The sequence below is a fragment of the Macrobrachium nipponense genome, chromosome 5 (genome assembly GCF_015104395.2).
Source record: "Macrobrachium nipponense isolate FS-2020 chromosome 5, ASM1510439v2, whole genome shotgun sequence".
NCBI classification, from domain to species: Eukaryota; Metazoa; Arthropoda; class Malacostraca; order Decapoda; family Palaemonidae; genus Macrobrachium; species Macrobrachium nipponense.
The window spans coordinates 77,252,551-77,267,550 of record NC_061107.1 but is presented as its reverse complement, the minus strand read 5'-3'; the positions used below and the strand labels follow the sequence as shown (position 1 = coordinate 77,267,550).

General features: G+C 35.9%; 1 protein-coding gene across 9 annotated transcripts in view; it reads left to right on the top strand.

The window, feature by feature from the left end:
* Positions 1–15,000, top strand: part of LOC135215422 (PDZ and LIM domain protein 1-like) — a 128,779-nt gene that overhangs the window by 48,435 nt on the left and 65,344 nt on the right. For all 9 annotated transcript variants that reach the window (XM_064250042.1, XM_064250039.1, XM_064250045.1 and 6 more), the window contains exon 2: positions 10,986–11,134. In XM_064250042.1, the coding sequence (XP_064106112.1) occupies positions 10,986–11,134 (149 nt within the window). The remainder of the gene's footprint in view (positions 1–10,985; positions 11,135–15,000) is intronic.

Here is a 15,000-nt window from a genome sequence, read left to right as displayed (position 1 = left end):
AAGGATTGTAGTCTTTCCCAGTAGTCTAGGTCCTTAACTTCTTCTATTCTAGCTGTAAAGGACCTTTGTACACCTCTCTATTTGTGCAATATCCTTTTGATAGTGTGGGTACCATATCATATTGCAATATTCAAGTGGACTACGAACATATGTTTTATAATGTCATAACCTCATGTGTTCAGCACTTTTTCTTGTTTTGAAGTGCCCTGTAACAACCCCATTCCATTTTTGCTTTACATTTTGCCAACAGAATGGCTATTTGATCATTGCATAACATGTTCCTATTCATCATCACACCAAGGTCTTTAACTGCTTCCTTATTTGTGATTGTCTCATTATTAGGTCCCCATATATGATATAGCTTTCCTTCTCTGTCCTCCATAATTTATGGATTCAAATTTATCGAGTTAAATATCCATCCTATTTACCTCTGCCCAATCATTATACTTTGTTAAGGTCTCTTTGTAGAAGCGTTCCTATCGTCATCACAAGTAATTTCTCTATACTTATTCTTGTGTCATCAGCGAAACTACTCACTACCGAATCCTTAACATTACTGTCTATGTCTTCAATCATAATAACAAACAATTATTGCAGCTAGCACGTTACCTTGTGGCACACCGGATATTACCTTCTTGGTTTCATCCGATTTTCTCATCGTTTGCAATAACTATCTGTTTTCTGTTGTGTAAAATTCTTTTAACCATCTCCTACTTTATCTACGATATTGGTGTTTTCTAATTTTCTTTGCTAATATATTATGGTCTACTTTGTCAAAAGCTTTTGCAAGTCCAGAGTTAAACCACATCTGTTTCATTTCCGCTTTTCATATTTTTGAATATGTTTCTCACGGTGACTAACAGTTGGGTTTGTGTACTTTTCCGGGTACGAAACCGTGTTGTCCTATATTAAACAAATTATTTTTTATTAAATGTTTTCATAATATTTTTCTTCATTACCCTTTCATACACTTTCATAATATGTGATGTTAGACTCAACAGGCCTATAATTACTTGCCTCTAGTCTTGATCCACTTTTGAAAGTAGGGGGGTGATATATGCTAATTTGTGCTCATCATAAATCTTGCCTGTATCTACACTTTGTCTTAATAATATTGCAAGTGGCTTTGCGATAGAATGAACTACTTTCTTTAACAAAATAGCAGGGACTCCATCCGGCCCATGCAGCAGCTCCATTTTTAATTTGTTTCATTAATTGCCTGCACAATATCAGCTTCATTAATTTCTATGTCAGCTAAATATTCACTATTTTCGTCCTTACTTCTATATCATTATCTTCATTATCTATTCTAGGGGTGAATTCTCTCTTATAATCGTTCTGCCAGTATGTTGCAAATTTCCTTTTTTTTCTTCATTCGTTATCTCCCTTCAATTCTCAGAGGGCCTATTTCTATTCTTTCTTTTATTCATCTTCTTCGCATATGAGTATAATAGTTTGGGGTTTTGCTTGATATTTAATAGGGTTTTTCTTCCAAGTCCCGTTTTTCATTTTCTTTTGATTGTATAATCTTTTGTTCTGCATTTTCTATCTTACTTTTTAGTTCTATAAACTTTCCATGCATTTTTTCTTTTGCAAGACCTTTTTTCCACTTTCTGATTTTCTGGAACAAGATCCTTCTGTCTCTTGGTATGCATGAATGATGTTTACTTTTCTTCTTCGGTATATTATTTATCCACTATTTTCTCCAATATTATAATATCTCTGTATTTACCCCTTATGTCATCACTTACGAAAATGTTATCCCAATCTTTGTTTAATTCTTCATTAATTTCTGACCATTTTATATTTTTACTGTAGAAGGTTGTATTTTCCATATCCTTCCCACTTTTTCATTTCTTGCTTATCTCTATTTTCACTTGCTTTGGAATGAACTGTTAATTCTATGACATTATGATCTGAAATACTCGCATTATAAACTATTATTTCTTTAACATAATTCATCTCGTTCACAAATACTAGGTCTAAAGTATTTTCCTTCTTGTTGGCAGGTGATTTAATTTGTTGAATGTTGTATTCTAGTAGCATATCTAATAGCTTTTCAAATTGCCTCTTATCTTCTGCACTACTATTACTCTCTTTTTTATATGTATAAGTACAACCACAGTCTCCTATTCGTTCTTTCCATACTACGAAAGGAAAGTTGAGTCACCTGATAGGAGAATAGTCCAGTCCTTGTGATTTCTACATAATATCATCCAATTTTCAATTATTTTTAAGTCAACTCTTAGTATTAGGAGGTCTATTATATTACTATGTTCATCATTTTTCAGATTCAGTTCTACCGCTATTAGTTCACATTCTGAGTTACTATATTTCTCATATATTTTTCCTTGTTTTTTGTCTTTCCATATATTGCGGTTTCCCCCTTGATTCCTATTTTTTGTTTTTTCTATCTGATCTATAAGTTTGGAACCCTTTTATTTGATCATCATTCCCAGTCTCTTGGGAATACCAGGTTTCACTTATATTCATTATATCTATTTTCTCTTTTCATTTTGGGTTAGTCTTCTAAGTACTCTATTTTTCTTTTTGAGTTACTCGTAACTAAACCCTGCGCATTCATCACTATGATGGTTGCGTGTTTTCTCCTTCATTTAATATTGGTAGTAATAAGGATTTTCCCATGTCTCTTTCCTGTTCTGGTATGTTGTTCTTTTTTTTCATTTCCAGAAATTCTGACATTAAAAAAATCCAACTTTTCCATAATATTTGATCTTCCTTCATCATAATCATTCATTTTGTGTCTGAATCTGCCAATTTTCTCCGCTTCTGCAAATATCCTCTTGCAGTAATAAATACAGTTATTATCTCTTGAGTAGAATTTCGGAGCTGATGCTTTGAAACTTTTTTTGCTGACACCTCTGCATATCTCATTGGTGGTTTGCTTTCTCTTTTACCTGAATTATTCTTGATTTCTCTCTTTATTTGTTTCTTTCTTATTTTGGATTTTATTACTTGGTTGGTATTTATTTGATTATGATTCATGGCTACAGGGTGCATATATTTGCATTTTTTTGTCGAACTTACATCCTTTTCCTTCTTTTAGGTTTTTACATATTTTTGGATGCAGATCTCTGCAATCATCCCCATAGCCATCTAAGTATGCACATTTACCATATATTTCATAGTTTTGAACATACCTTTAGGATGTTTGTAGTAACATCTTTCTCCAAATCTGCAATTCCCTCTTTTCAAAAGGTTGCAGATTTTGTCTTTCTTGTCTATTTTTTCCTCTTTCCCGTCATTGTGTAGAATCTGGGTTAGAGCCTTCTTCGGGATTTGCTTTTCTGTTGTCAAATATCGTAATTTATTTACTTCGTAGGTATGCTGCTTGATATTGCCTCATATGTAGTATCAATGAGATCTCTGCATCCATACTTTTATCTTGTTCTTTGTTTTCTTATTTTTTTCTGTCATTTCATTTTGTTTACTTCTCTTCCGTTTTTCCTCTTCTTCTTTTTCTTCTCTTCTTCCTCTTCCTCTTCTTCTTCATCTCAACTATTTGTACATTCAATCTTGATTTAATAACATTGTGCTATCCATTGATAGACATGTTGAACAAAAAATTCTTGTATCTTTTCTCAAATCTTGCATTACCTCAGCACACTGTGGATGGGTCGGAAAATGTTGCATGCAGCAATTTTCTGATTAGGTTTTGTGGATGACTATGCTATACCAAACCTTACACAGTTTGCATGCTTTTTAGCATTCTTTTTCCTAATGCATCAATATTAGGATATTCACAAGATTCACCTTATTCATTTTCTTTGTCGGAATATGTTGGTTTATGTATATTTTCTTTATGAGTCTCTTGACCACTTGGATTTTATTTGGAACTTCTTCAATTATTTTCAAGATGTTTTCATTAGATTTGTTCCAGTTTGAAGGATTATATCCTTCTAATATAATCTATGAATGCTTTTGTATCTTTTTGGTTAGGACTGTTGCTGATTTCATAGATGAGAAATGCCGCCAGTTCCCTTCCTGCTACCTCATCGTATTGCGAATCCGCCAAGCAAGCTAAATTACGCCACCTTTTCCCGCAGTTGGAACTTACTGCCATCTTGTTCTGATTTCAGTATTACACTTGTTAAACTAACTTAGAACACGCTTTATCCTACTATTTTCACACTAATCTTATCACCGATAGTTCACGAGAGAGAGAGAGAGAGAGAGCGAGAGTGAGATGAGAGAGAGAGAGAGAGAGAGAGAGAGAGACTGCTTAGCTGTGCAGTGGATGAGTTTTTAGTAGAGGGAGAACCATCAATAGACCATTCCTGACACAGACGAAAAAATAAACACGAACAGCTGTTCTCTATCTGGGGCAGTTTTTTTTTCAGAGAATGAGTAAAACTACAAACCATTTATATATTTGAGTGGTTTTTCATCTACTTGACCGAAAACTATAATTTCAGATTTTTTTAGGATAAAGTCCAACTACTGACTTTACACACTGCAAACGATACATGAAATTTTGCTATAGTTAAAAATATCTTTATGATTAGCTACATGGAAATACCAACACCACTGAAATGATATAAAATCACGCTTAACGTAATTCGTTGACAATTCATAATTATGACGGTTATAACAGCCCGCATCCCTTGGAATAATCACTTGGCCTGTAAACTGAAGATCTAAACACTAGTATGTAAGTTTGGTATAACATAATACATATACATATACATATACATATACATATACATATATACATACACACGTATATATATATATATATATATATATATATATATATATATACTATATATATATATATATATATATATATATATATATATATATATATATACATACATACATACATAAAAAATATGAAGAGGTGGCTTTGATGAAGGGTGGTCAGTTTTAGAGAAAGGAATTCAATAGCGTGACACAAATCGAAAGTGTTCGAACGGTTACGGGAAGGGCGATCAGAAAGGAGGTTCTTACGCTGACTCAGCATGTCTGGACGTAGATGAGGGTCGCCGAGCTGCTGGTGAGCCTTTTCTTGGACATTTATATGACGCTCTTGACGGTGGAAATTTCATGCACATGGGTTGCCACCTTCATTGACTAATTAAAGGATGCACAACGTGAATTTTTTTTTTTTTTTTTTTTTTGTTTGTATGGTGTTTTTTAACGTTTGCTGGAACAGTGGTTATTCAGCAACGGCACCAACGGCTTTACGTGACTTCCGAACCACGTCGAGAGTGAACTTTTATCACCAGAAATACACATCTCTCACCCCTCAATGGAATGCCCGAGAATCGAACTCGCGTGAATTGCTGCACTGCAAGATTCAGAAACTCAACCCACCCCTCTCATATGAGGAAACAGTTTTACTGAACAAAATTACTTATTGACTAATTCTTACAATACTTTATGGAGTTGCACTGAAAATCTGTTTTATTATATTTACTTCCTGAATCGATGAATTCTTCAAATACCGAGTTGAATACCAGAGTACATTTAATAAAAAAACCGTGAAAGGAAAAATCTGTGCTGAATATCCGTCATTTTATGAAGCGTGCATAAAAGAAATATTCAGTTACGTTAGTATTATTATTAATAATATTATTATTCAGAAGATGAAATCTATTCGTAAGGAACAGGACCACCATAGGGACCATTGGCCTGAAATTCAAGATCCAAATTCCCGTCCACCTGTCTCAAATGCGCCTAGTAACTTTGGTTAAATGCTCTTCATTTATAAATATCGGAAAATAACCTTGTATCACAGTAATCATTTTTTTCACCTCGATGATATGTGAGAATGATCAAGAGGACTCAAAGTTAAATATCTTGTGGATATATCAGAGAAATATTGATGGATAGGGGCCGTCAAATTCTGACTTAAAATTTACTTAGCATATTTTTAAATGTTTTCTCGATGGAAATAATTTGCCGGATTTATTCTGATCATCACTTACCAGCCTTGTCATAGTTCTCAAAAATTGCAGTCTGACATTACAGCAATATAGTCACCTAAAAGACAGATGTGGCAAAATGGAGGACATTTATAATTAATTATGAACAACTGGAAATGAAGAAGGGCAGCTATAGATGTGGCTTGAAGGAAATGACGTTAGATGACTCAGGGGAACAGAGGGGATAAAACAAACATCCATTGCCTTAAGACATATATATATATAATATTATTTACATAATATATATATAATATATATTATACTATATATATATGTTTGTATAAAGAACAGTTCAATGATCAGAGTATTTTGAGGAATGCTGCTGTCCACTGAATCACACTGAGAAACCTTACTGGAAGGCAAGACTCATCTACATCAGGTCGAACCTACGGCCGTATTCACAAAGCGTTCTTAAGATAGAGGATTCAAAAGTAATTTTTAATCACTCCAGCATACTAAAGTTTTATATCGTGATTATGAATTTAAAAAAAATGGTACTGCTTACGAATAATGAACAACTTTATTCTCTTTGGAAACACGTAACACTCTCCCACTTACCCAAAAATGTTATCCTGTACACTGACCAACTTGGCACCCTGGTTGATAGCCTCCATTGTTTTTAGGATATGGCACTGCTCTTTTAAACATTATCTCTCTCTCTCTCTCTCTCTCTCTCTCTCTCTCTCTCCGTCTTCGGAGAGGAGTGAGTTTACAGATCTGTAGTTTAAAGTCTAACATAAAAAAGGACTAGGCCTACTTAAGCACGTGCCAAGATTTTTTTTTGTTCGTGATCTAGTGCGACACACTTTCCTAGTTTTTTAAAATTAGGTTTAGGACCACCTGAATGCAAACGCTAATAGGTTTAAGACAAACATCCAAAAACTGCTGTTACTGATTTTACAAAATGAGGCTTTTCACAAACTACATTAATTTTGTCTGTACAATTTGTGATAATGGTAAATTATTACTATTGCTGTTACTCCCCGATGGGGAACTGTTAATGCAAATTACCAGTCAGACAGACATTCTAAACTTACAAAACCAATTACAAGACTCAAGAAGGGAAGGTGTTTTTTGTTAATTCACAAACTCCAGAAGTCTTAGAATAAAGTAAGTTAATCATCGATCACATTCCTACCAAAAGGAAGGGGTTTTTGTTCATTCCGAACTATTTGCAATCTGCAGAAGTCTTAGAATAACGTAAGTTAATCATCGATCACATTCATATTTAAGTCGTGTACCCAGGGACAGCACAAGTCAATTGCTAGCAGATCAAAATACTACCAATCCCCCAACGGATGTAGTAATGCAGGTGCCCAAAACAGCGCATGACTAAACCATCTAAAAGCTGTTCTTGTTCTCACTGCAACAATAACTCTGACCAGGACAGGATTGCCGGGTGAGTCAGTGTCCACAGTTATCTTGACCAGGTACTACATATTCTCGCAATTCCTTTGGATCACCTGACCTTCGGCTTCATTTGTTTGAGAACATAAGACTCTGCCGCTGTGCTTGGTTTCAATGGCAGATATTTCAAGAAGAATTGTATAATAAGAAAGATATTCTATAACCGACTTGACAAATTATATATCATCATCATCATCATCCTCATCATCATCATCATCATCATCATCAGCCGTTGCTAGTCCACTGCAGGACAAAGACCTCATATATTTACAGATACACACACAGACACACACACTATATATATATATATATATATATATATATATATATATATATATATATATATATATATATATATATACAAATATATGTATACACATTAATGGATTCAATCCTTGCCAGGGCAAGGCATTGATCAATTATAATTACCCTTAGGTTTACGTTTTATATATATAGATATGTACATATATGATACACACACACATATATGTGTGTATATATTATATAGCACATTACCACAAGCGAAAAAAAGAGGTTTTGACCGGTTTCGACTTTATTTCCAAGCCACCGACGAAGGACTGATACACAGTATTAGAAGTCACAAATTATATATATATAATATATATATATATATATATATATACATATACATATACTACAGAGACAGTACTGTGGTAATGCGTGATAAATGAATCACGGTATTCAAGTTATTATAATCATATATATATATATATTATATATATATATATATATATATATATTATATGTATGTATATGTATGTATATGTGTGTGTGTGTGTGTGTGTATAGTGAAGTATAAAATCCCTAAAGCAATGGGAGTTGGAAGTAAAGCTTACCAGAGCAAAAATATCAGCTGAATATACTGGCAATACTTTTTTTTTTTTGTGATGACATGGTAACAGGAAGGAAGATGCTTCCTCCGTTAACATGTTCAAAGGCCACATGTGTCTGCTTTAAGACTGTTGAAACTGCCAGGAATGTTCTGTCTGCCAATGTTTCTCTCTCTCTCTCTCTCTCTCTCTCTCTCTCTCTCTCTCTCTCTCTCTCTCTCCCTAGTTGCCGGTTAGGGGCGGATAAGACACTTCACGCCAATGCCATGTGATTCCCAGAGGCGTTCGCTCTTGAGAACTTCTTTTCACTTGATATCTTTGCGTTTTAACCTTGCTCGCGTGCTTCTTCACCCTTTTTTCGATGCAGAGAACGAAAATCAATTAGCGGCACCTCCGCCACGCAGGGAAATTCTGTAAATTAGGTACCGTGGACCAAAAAACCCCCTTCGATGTTTGCAAGGTCACCGTATTAAACGAAGAGCTGCTGCTCCCAGACGGCGATACTTTAGTAGATTCACATCAACCGTGCATTTGACGCTCCTGATTGGGTGTTGATAAGCCAATCACAGGGCTGGAAACCCTCAGTCTCTCGAGAGAGCTCACAGAGAAAGGATGGATGTTTCACTTCTCCTGAGGGATACGTTTGAAAGCCGTATCCCTCAGGAGAGATGGAAGATCCATTCTGCCTCTGTGAACTCTCTCTTGAGAGACAGAGTTCCCAGCCCTGTGACTGGCTTATCAACAGCCAATCAGGAACGTCGTAAGGGACAGGCCTAGACGTCAAATGCAAGGTTGATGTGAATCTACTATGGCTAAGCAGTTTATTACTTCTTCTTCTTCTTGTTTGATTGTGTGACCTTCACCCAACCCGCCAGTTGTTGGAGTAGGGCAGCGTGGCACGGCGCCAACAGACCCGGTGTCAACAGTATGCCCCCTACATACCACATATATACATATCCTCCCATTCGCAATTTTTTTATTCCCTCGTGAAAATATGACCAAAATATATTTCTTTAAATGTGCCAATTTGCTCGACAAGCCGCCCTGCAATTAATCATTTTAAATAGCCTTATTATTTCCTCTCGTCTTCATCAACATAACTCCCGCACAGCTGGAAAAAAAAAAACAAGACAAATAGGCAGAGACACTGAGGAATGATCAGCCACTATCAATAAACCCCGCTCTACAATCGGCGGGGGGCGGCGGGGGGGGGGGGTGGGCGCACACAAATGCCCGCTTACTTTGGCAATTGACGTCAGGGTCATTCCCAGGGTAGGAAGGACACACATGGCTGGCGGCTTGGGAAAATGCCTTCTTCACCCTTTCTCAACGTTGTGTGCCACAAAACGAGCGAAGTGTAAGGGACTTCATATTACTAAGCCACTTCCCTGATCTTTTGTTTGTTTGTTTGTATGTTGTTTTTACGTTGCATGGAACCAGTGGATATTCAGCAACGGGACCAACGGCTTGACGTGACTTCCGAACCACGTCGAGAGTGAACTTCTATCACCAGAAATACACATCCCTAACCCCTCGGTGGAATGCCCGAGAATCGAACTCGCAGACACCGAGGTGGCAGGTCAAGACCATACCGATCACGCCACTGAGGCGCTTACCACTTCGCCGACTTGGGGTGGATCCGACGAGGACACCGAGATCAAGTTACTGTTACGTTCATACGAGACTGCTGCTGAACCGAGGATGAATCCCCCAAATGAAACAAGAGAATAAAATAGGAATTGTTTGAGCAGATATATCCATTGTTAACATAAAGCTGCTTCCTTGTATGGAGGAGTGGCGTCCGAGAGAAAAGCAAGTCAATGGTCACTGCCAAATTCATCCTTCTTATATTTTAATAACATACTTTTGTGTTTATCTAATTATTTAGTAATTGGTTAATCTATTTCTTTTTTAACAAGTGATCTCTTCTTTCTGTATTTCCCATTACCATCTGTAACTTCTTCCTAATGAACACAATATTCTTTGGAAGTTTGAATCTCAAGTCAATGGGTACTATGGGCTTGTTCCATAATGATTAGTGTTCATCTTCTGAATAATAATAATAATAATAATAATAATAATAATAATAATAATAATAATAATAATAATAATAATAATGCTGGACAGAGGATGAATGCCACAAGAGAAACACCAGAAGATAATATACCAAAATAATAAAGAACTTCTACTAACATGCAATTAGGATTGAACAATCATTCCATGAGGACTGGAATTTTAACAGAAGGGGTTAAGTGTAGCTAAGTATGATATCTTCGCGCCCTCTGCAGCAGAGGCAATCACCCTTCAGGAAATAAACATCCGATAACGTTTGTGTCAAGAAAGTGTAAGTGATAACTTCATTACCTACGCGTAAGACTTCCATATCTGCTGATTTCGTGAAGCTTTCATTATTTGCTGTGCCTAAAAAACCAGTCGTAAGCAACTCACATTCGTCTTAAATGTCAAATGAAAGAATAAATACCTTTCATCTTGGGAGAAGGTATGGGCACTAAAAAGAATTACAAGCTATTTTAAAGAAGAAAAAAAACTATCATACTTTCAGCTATCTTAAAGAATAAAAGCCCAATTATACTTTCAATTATTCTAAAGAAGAATAACCTAAATTATAATTTCAGACAAGGCAAAAACTTTCAAACAATCCATTCATATGGACCACGTAAAAGATACAGTCTTCCATTCAAATATCAGCAGACTATCGATAGAAAACTCATCATAATGAGACCACCACCAGATCTTACATTTTCTCTTCCTCCTGCAGGTACTAGTGGGGAGCCCCGCCGACGGCACGCTCTTGAAGGGCGACATCATCACCAGAATCAGTTGTACCGACACCAAAGGCATAACCCACCAGCAGGCGGCGGACCTTTTCAACAATGCCGGAAACCAGATCGCCATTCATGTCAAAAGGTAAAAACTGTTGTTACGGTTATGAAGGTGACTCAGTCACAAGCATGTCAATCTATGTAAAGATATATGTCCATTACTGGCTATAGTAGATTCACAACAACCGTACATTTGACGTCTAGGCCAGTCACTTACGACGCTCCTGATTGGCTGTTGATAAGCCAATGACAGGGCTGGAAACTCCCAGTCTCTCTTGAGAGTTCACATGGGTAGGATCTAAGTTCCACCTCTCCTGAGGGATACGTCTTTCACAAGTGTCTCTCAGGAGAGGAGGAACCTACATTCTGCCTATGTGAACTCTCTTGAGAGACTGAGAGTTTCCGGCCCTGTGGTTGGCTTATCAACAGCCAATCAGGAGCGTCGTAAGAGACAGGCCTAGACGTCAAATGCACGATTGATGTGAATCTACTATAGCTAGACCTATCGAGGATAATCGTCACAGGTAGAGGTAGCATTTACCCCGAGTCAATAACTATAATTGAAACAAATCACTCAATCTTAAGTATTGTAGTATGCGTCAAGAGATGACTGCTACAGACAAAAACAGCTTAAATACATCTTGAATTTTATCGGCGAAAAGGGTAGCCCACGGGGTAGCCTTGACAGGTAACTTATATGGTATACTCCGGGTGGAAAACATCAGAGACACGAGATTAAATAAACACATCAGTCAATAGTAGCTATCACAGAATGGATTCATGATGCAAACAAAACAATTCTCATTCGCACTTTGGTAACTGAGGTAATGACACACATTCAAGAATGCTCTAGAGTATTTCAAGCTTTCTTACCTTGCATGTTTTTTTTATTAATATCATATCAAAAAACACAAACAGGCCTTTTCTATATATATATATATATATATATATATATATATATATATATATATATATATATATATATGTGTGTGTGTGTGTGTGTGTGTGTGTGTGTGTGTGTGTGTATAAAGCATACATTTCGCTATTCGTATAATCAATTCCATCTTTTCATTTAAAGACGCCCAAATTTAGCTAAAAGATTTCAAAATACACACATTATACAGAACCAGACACCCCTACACACACCCATACATAAGAGAGAGAGAGAGAGAGAGAGAGAGAGAGGAGACTAGAGAGGAGAGAGGAGAGAGAGAGAGCGAGAGAGAGGAGAAGTGGAGGAGAGAGAGAAGGAAGAGAGAGAGAGAGCTCGCCCTTTAACAAACAGCAAGAACCCGGAAGAAGTGGCGACACAAAAACACCCAGGGAGTTTTTCTCTTATGGGGACAAATTTCTGGTGTTACTTTCTTCCAAGACTTCCGTTCACTAGTGGAGCAAAGCCAACGGTCAAAGAGAATGCACACGCCATCTGTTGAGGGGATTTTTTCCTAAGAAAACGATGGAGAAGGGCGTCACTTGAATGTTACATACAAAGTGCATTCGTTTTCCGAGTCTGTGGACTAAACTAAATCAAATTGGGAATAGCAATGATGTTAACATTATCAGTTGAAATAAATAGAATTGGGAAGAGCAGAGATGCTATCATGGTCACTTGAAATAATACTTATACTCACAAAGGAATGGCATAAAAATTACAAAAAAACAAAAAAATACAGTATCTGTGAATTACATTCCTAACTTTTAACGTATATGAAAAGGTGCTAAAATCTACAGCCAAATAGAGACTTGTTTCACGAACGAAAATTAAAATAAATACGCTATATTTTATCAGAAATAATTTTTTCTTTACGGTTTAAAATGCACATTATTTATTTTAAAAATGTTCACGCTAATAAATCAAATCATAAATATCCTATCCTAAAATTCCTACATCTTTAACTTTTGGCTCTTCCATAGACATATACTAGCCCACACCCACCCACAAGAACACCAACAAGAACAACAACAACAAAGTAGTTTGTAGGCTTACTCCCCGAGTAAGCGAAAACTAAGTGAAAAACAATGGGGGTGAATGGTTTGTATAGTACATCTGGAGGGGGAATAGTTAAAAGACCGAAAGATGTACAAGGTGAAAAACGTGCTGATGAAAAAGTAGTGTAATTTGCAGTTTTAGAACTGGCTAGCTGGTGTGCAAGAGATGATCCACATGAAGAGACTCAATGTATTATGAGTGCAAGTGTGCGCGCCCGCAACGTACAAGTGAGAATCACAGTGTGTGTGTGTGTGTGTGTGTGTGTGTGTGTGTGTAGACGAACTGCTGATACACGAAGAAGCTGGGGATGTGGCAGTTGTCTTCATATGAATTATTTGAAAAACGTGGGAGTTACTATTGCTCTGATCTCAGGAACTGCCAGCGTTTAGAAATATGGTTTACTGACGAATAATTATTTGCGCAGAATTAGACACCGGGTAGAAAACAAATATTTTTCAGTGCTTAGTTCAAAGTCACCATGCGTGGAAATTCTTCACACTCATCCAGAGAGAAACAAATGTAATTAAAGTCGATCTAATTTTAAATGGTGCAAGTGTATATATATATATATATATATATATATATATATATATATATATATATATATATATATATATATTGCGAAGATATCCAGTACGATATATGAATGCACTAATGGTTGTTTGATTGATTTCATGGAATCAATTGGACGTATGGCTTATCAGGGACGTTGCTCTCAGCAACCACAAATGTGATATTATGGACTCGGTCATTACAGAAACAGCGCATAATAGAATATATATATAATATATATATATATATATATATATATATATATATAGATATATAAATAAATCACGAAAATATGGAACGTGATGAATATATATAAATAACGAGAATTCTTGTCCTTTACTTAGCAGTCTCCTAAGTAAAGTACAAGAAGTCGAAAGGCCTTTGCAGACCTCCATCGTTTCTCTTTCCTTCGTGGATTCTCTTCTTTATTTATTTAAGTGTTCGTGTGTTCACAAAATAGCCACACAACTTACTTCAATGTATATATATATATATATATATATATATATATATATGTATATATATATTATGTATATATATATATTATATATATATATATATATATATATATATATATATATATATATATATATATATATATATATATATATATATTACTTCGTTTCGGATTTCAATATGACGGGAAGGTATAGATTCCAGTTCCTTTAATTTACCGAGTAATAGCAGCTTTCGAAGACAAAGTCTCATTCTTCAGTACCCGAAGAAGACGACGACGTCATCGAAAGCCTGTTTTCTTGTAAACAAAGAATCTGACATCTAAACCATCCCGTCTCACTTCAAGCCTAATACGAGTGATACGAATAAGTGTACTGTTTCTCTGCTGACCTAAGAAGTGAATTGTTGCGTGTTACAGCTAGGATAGAGAAGTGCTTGGTGCAAGCAACCACATCCCATAAAACAATATATATATATATATATATATATATATATATATATATATATATATATATATATATATATATATATATCGAGCTACAATGTCCTTTAATATCTAATTCGCTCTACCTCGGAATTAATATATTTTCATATATGCTTAACCGAAGGGGAATTTTTTCTTCTCGATAATAGACTTGCCTGGACCCGGGCGCGAACCCATGGAGCCTTTCAAATCCAGGAACGTCAGTGAAGCTTTTACCTACTACACCACCGCAAGAGGCCTCTTATGGTGGTGTAGTAGGTAAAAGCTTCACTGACGTTCCTGGATATGAAAGGCTCATGGGTTCGCGCCCTGGTCCAGGCAAGTCTATTATCGAGAGGAAAAATATTCCCCTTCGGTTTAAGCATAATATGAAAATATATTAATTCCGAGGTAGAGCGAATTAGATATTAAAGGACATTGTAGCTCGATATAGGTATATGAATCACGGAAATGTGATTTGACTTATATA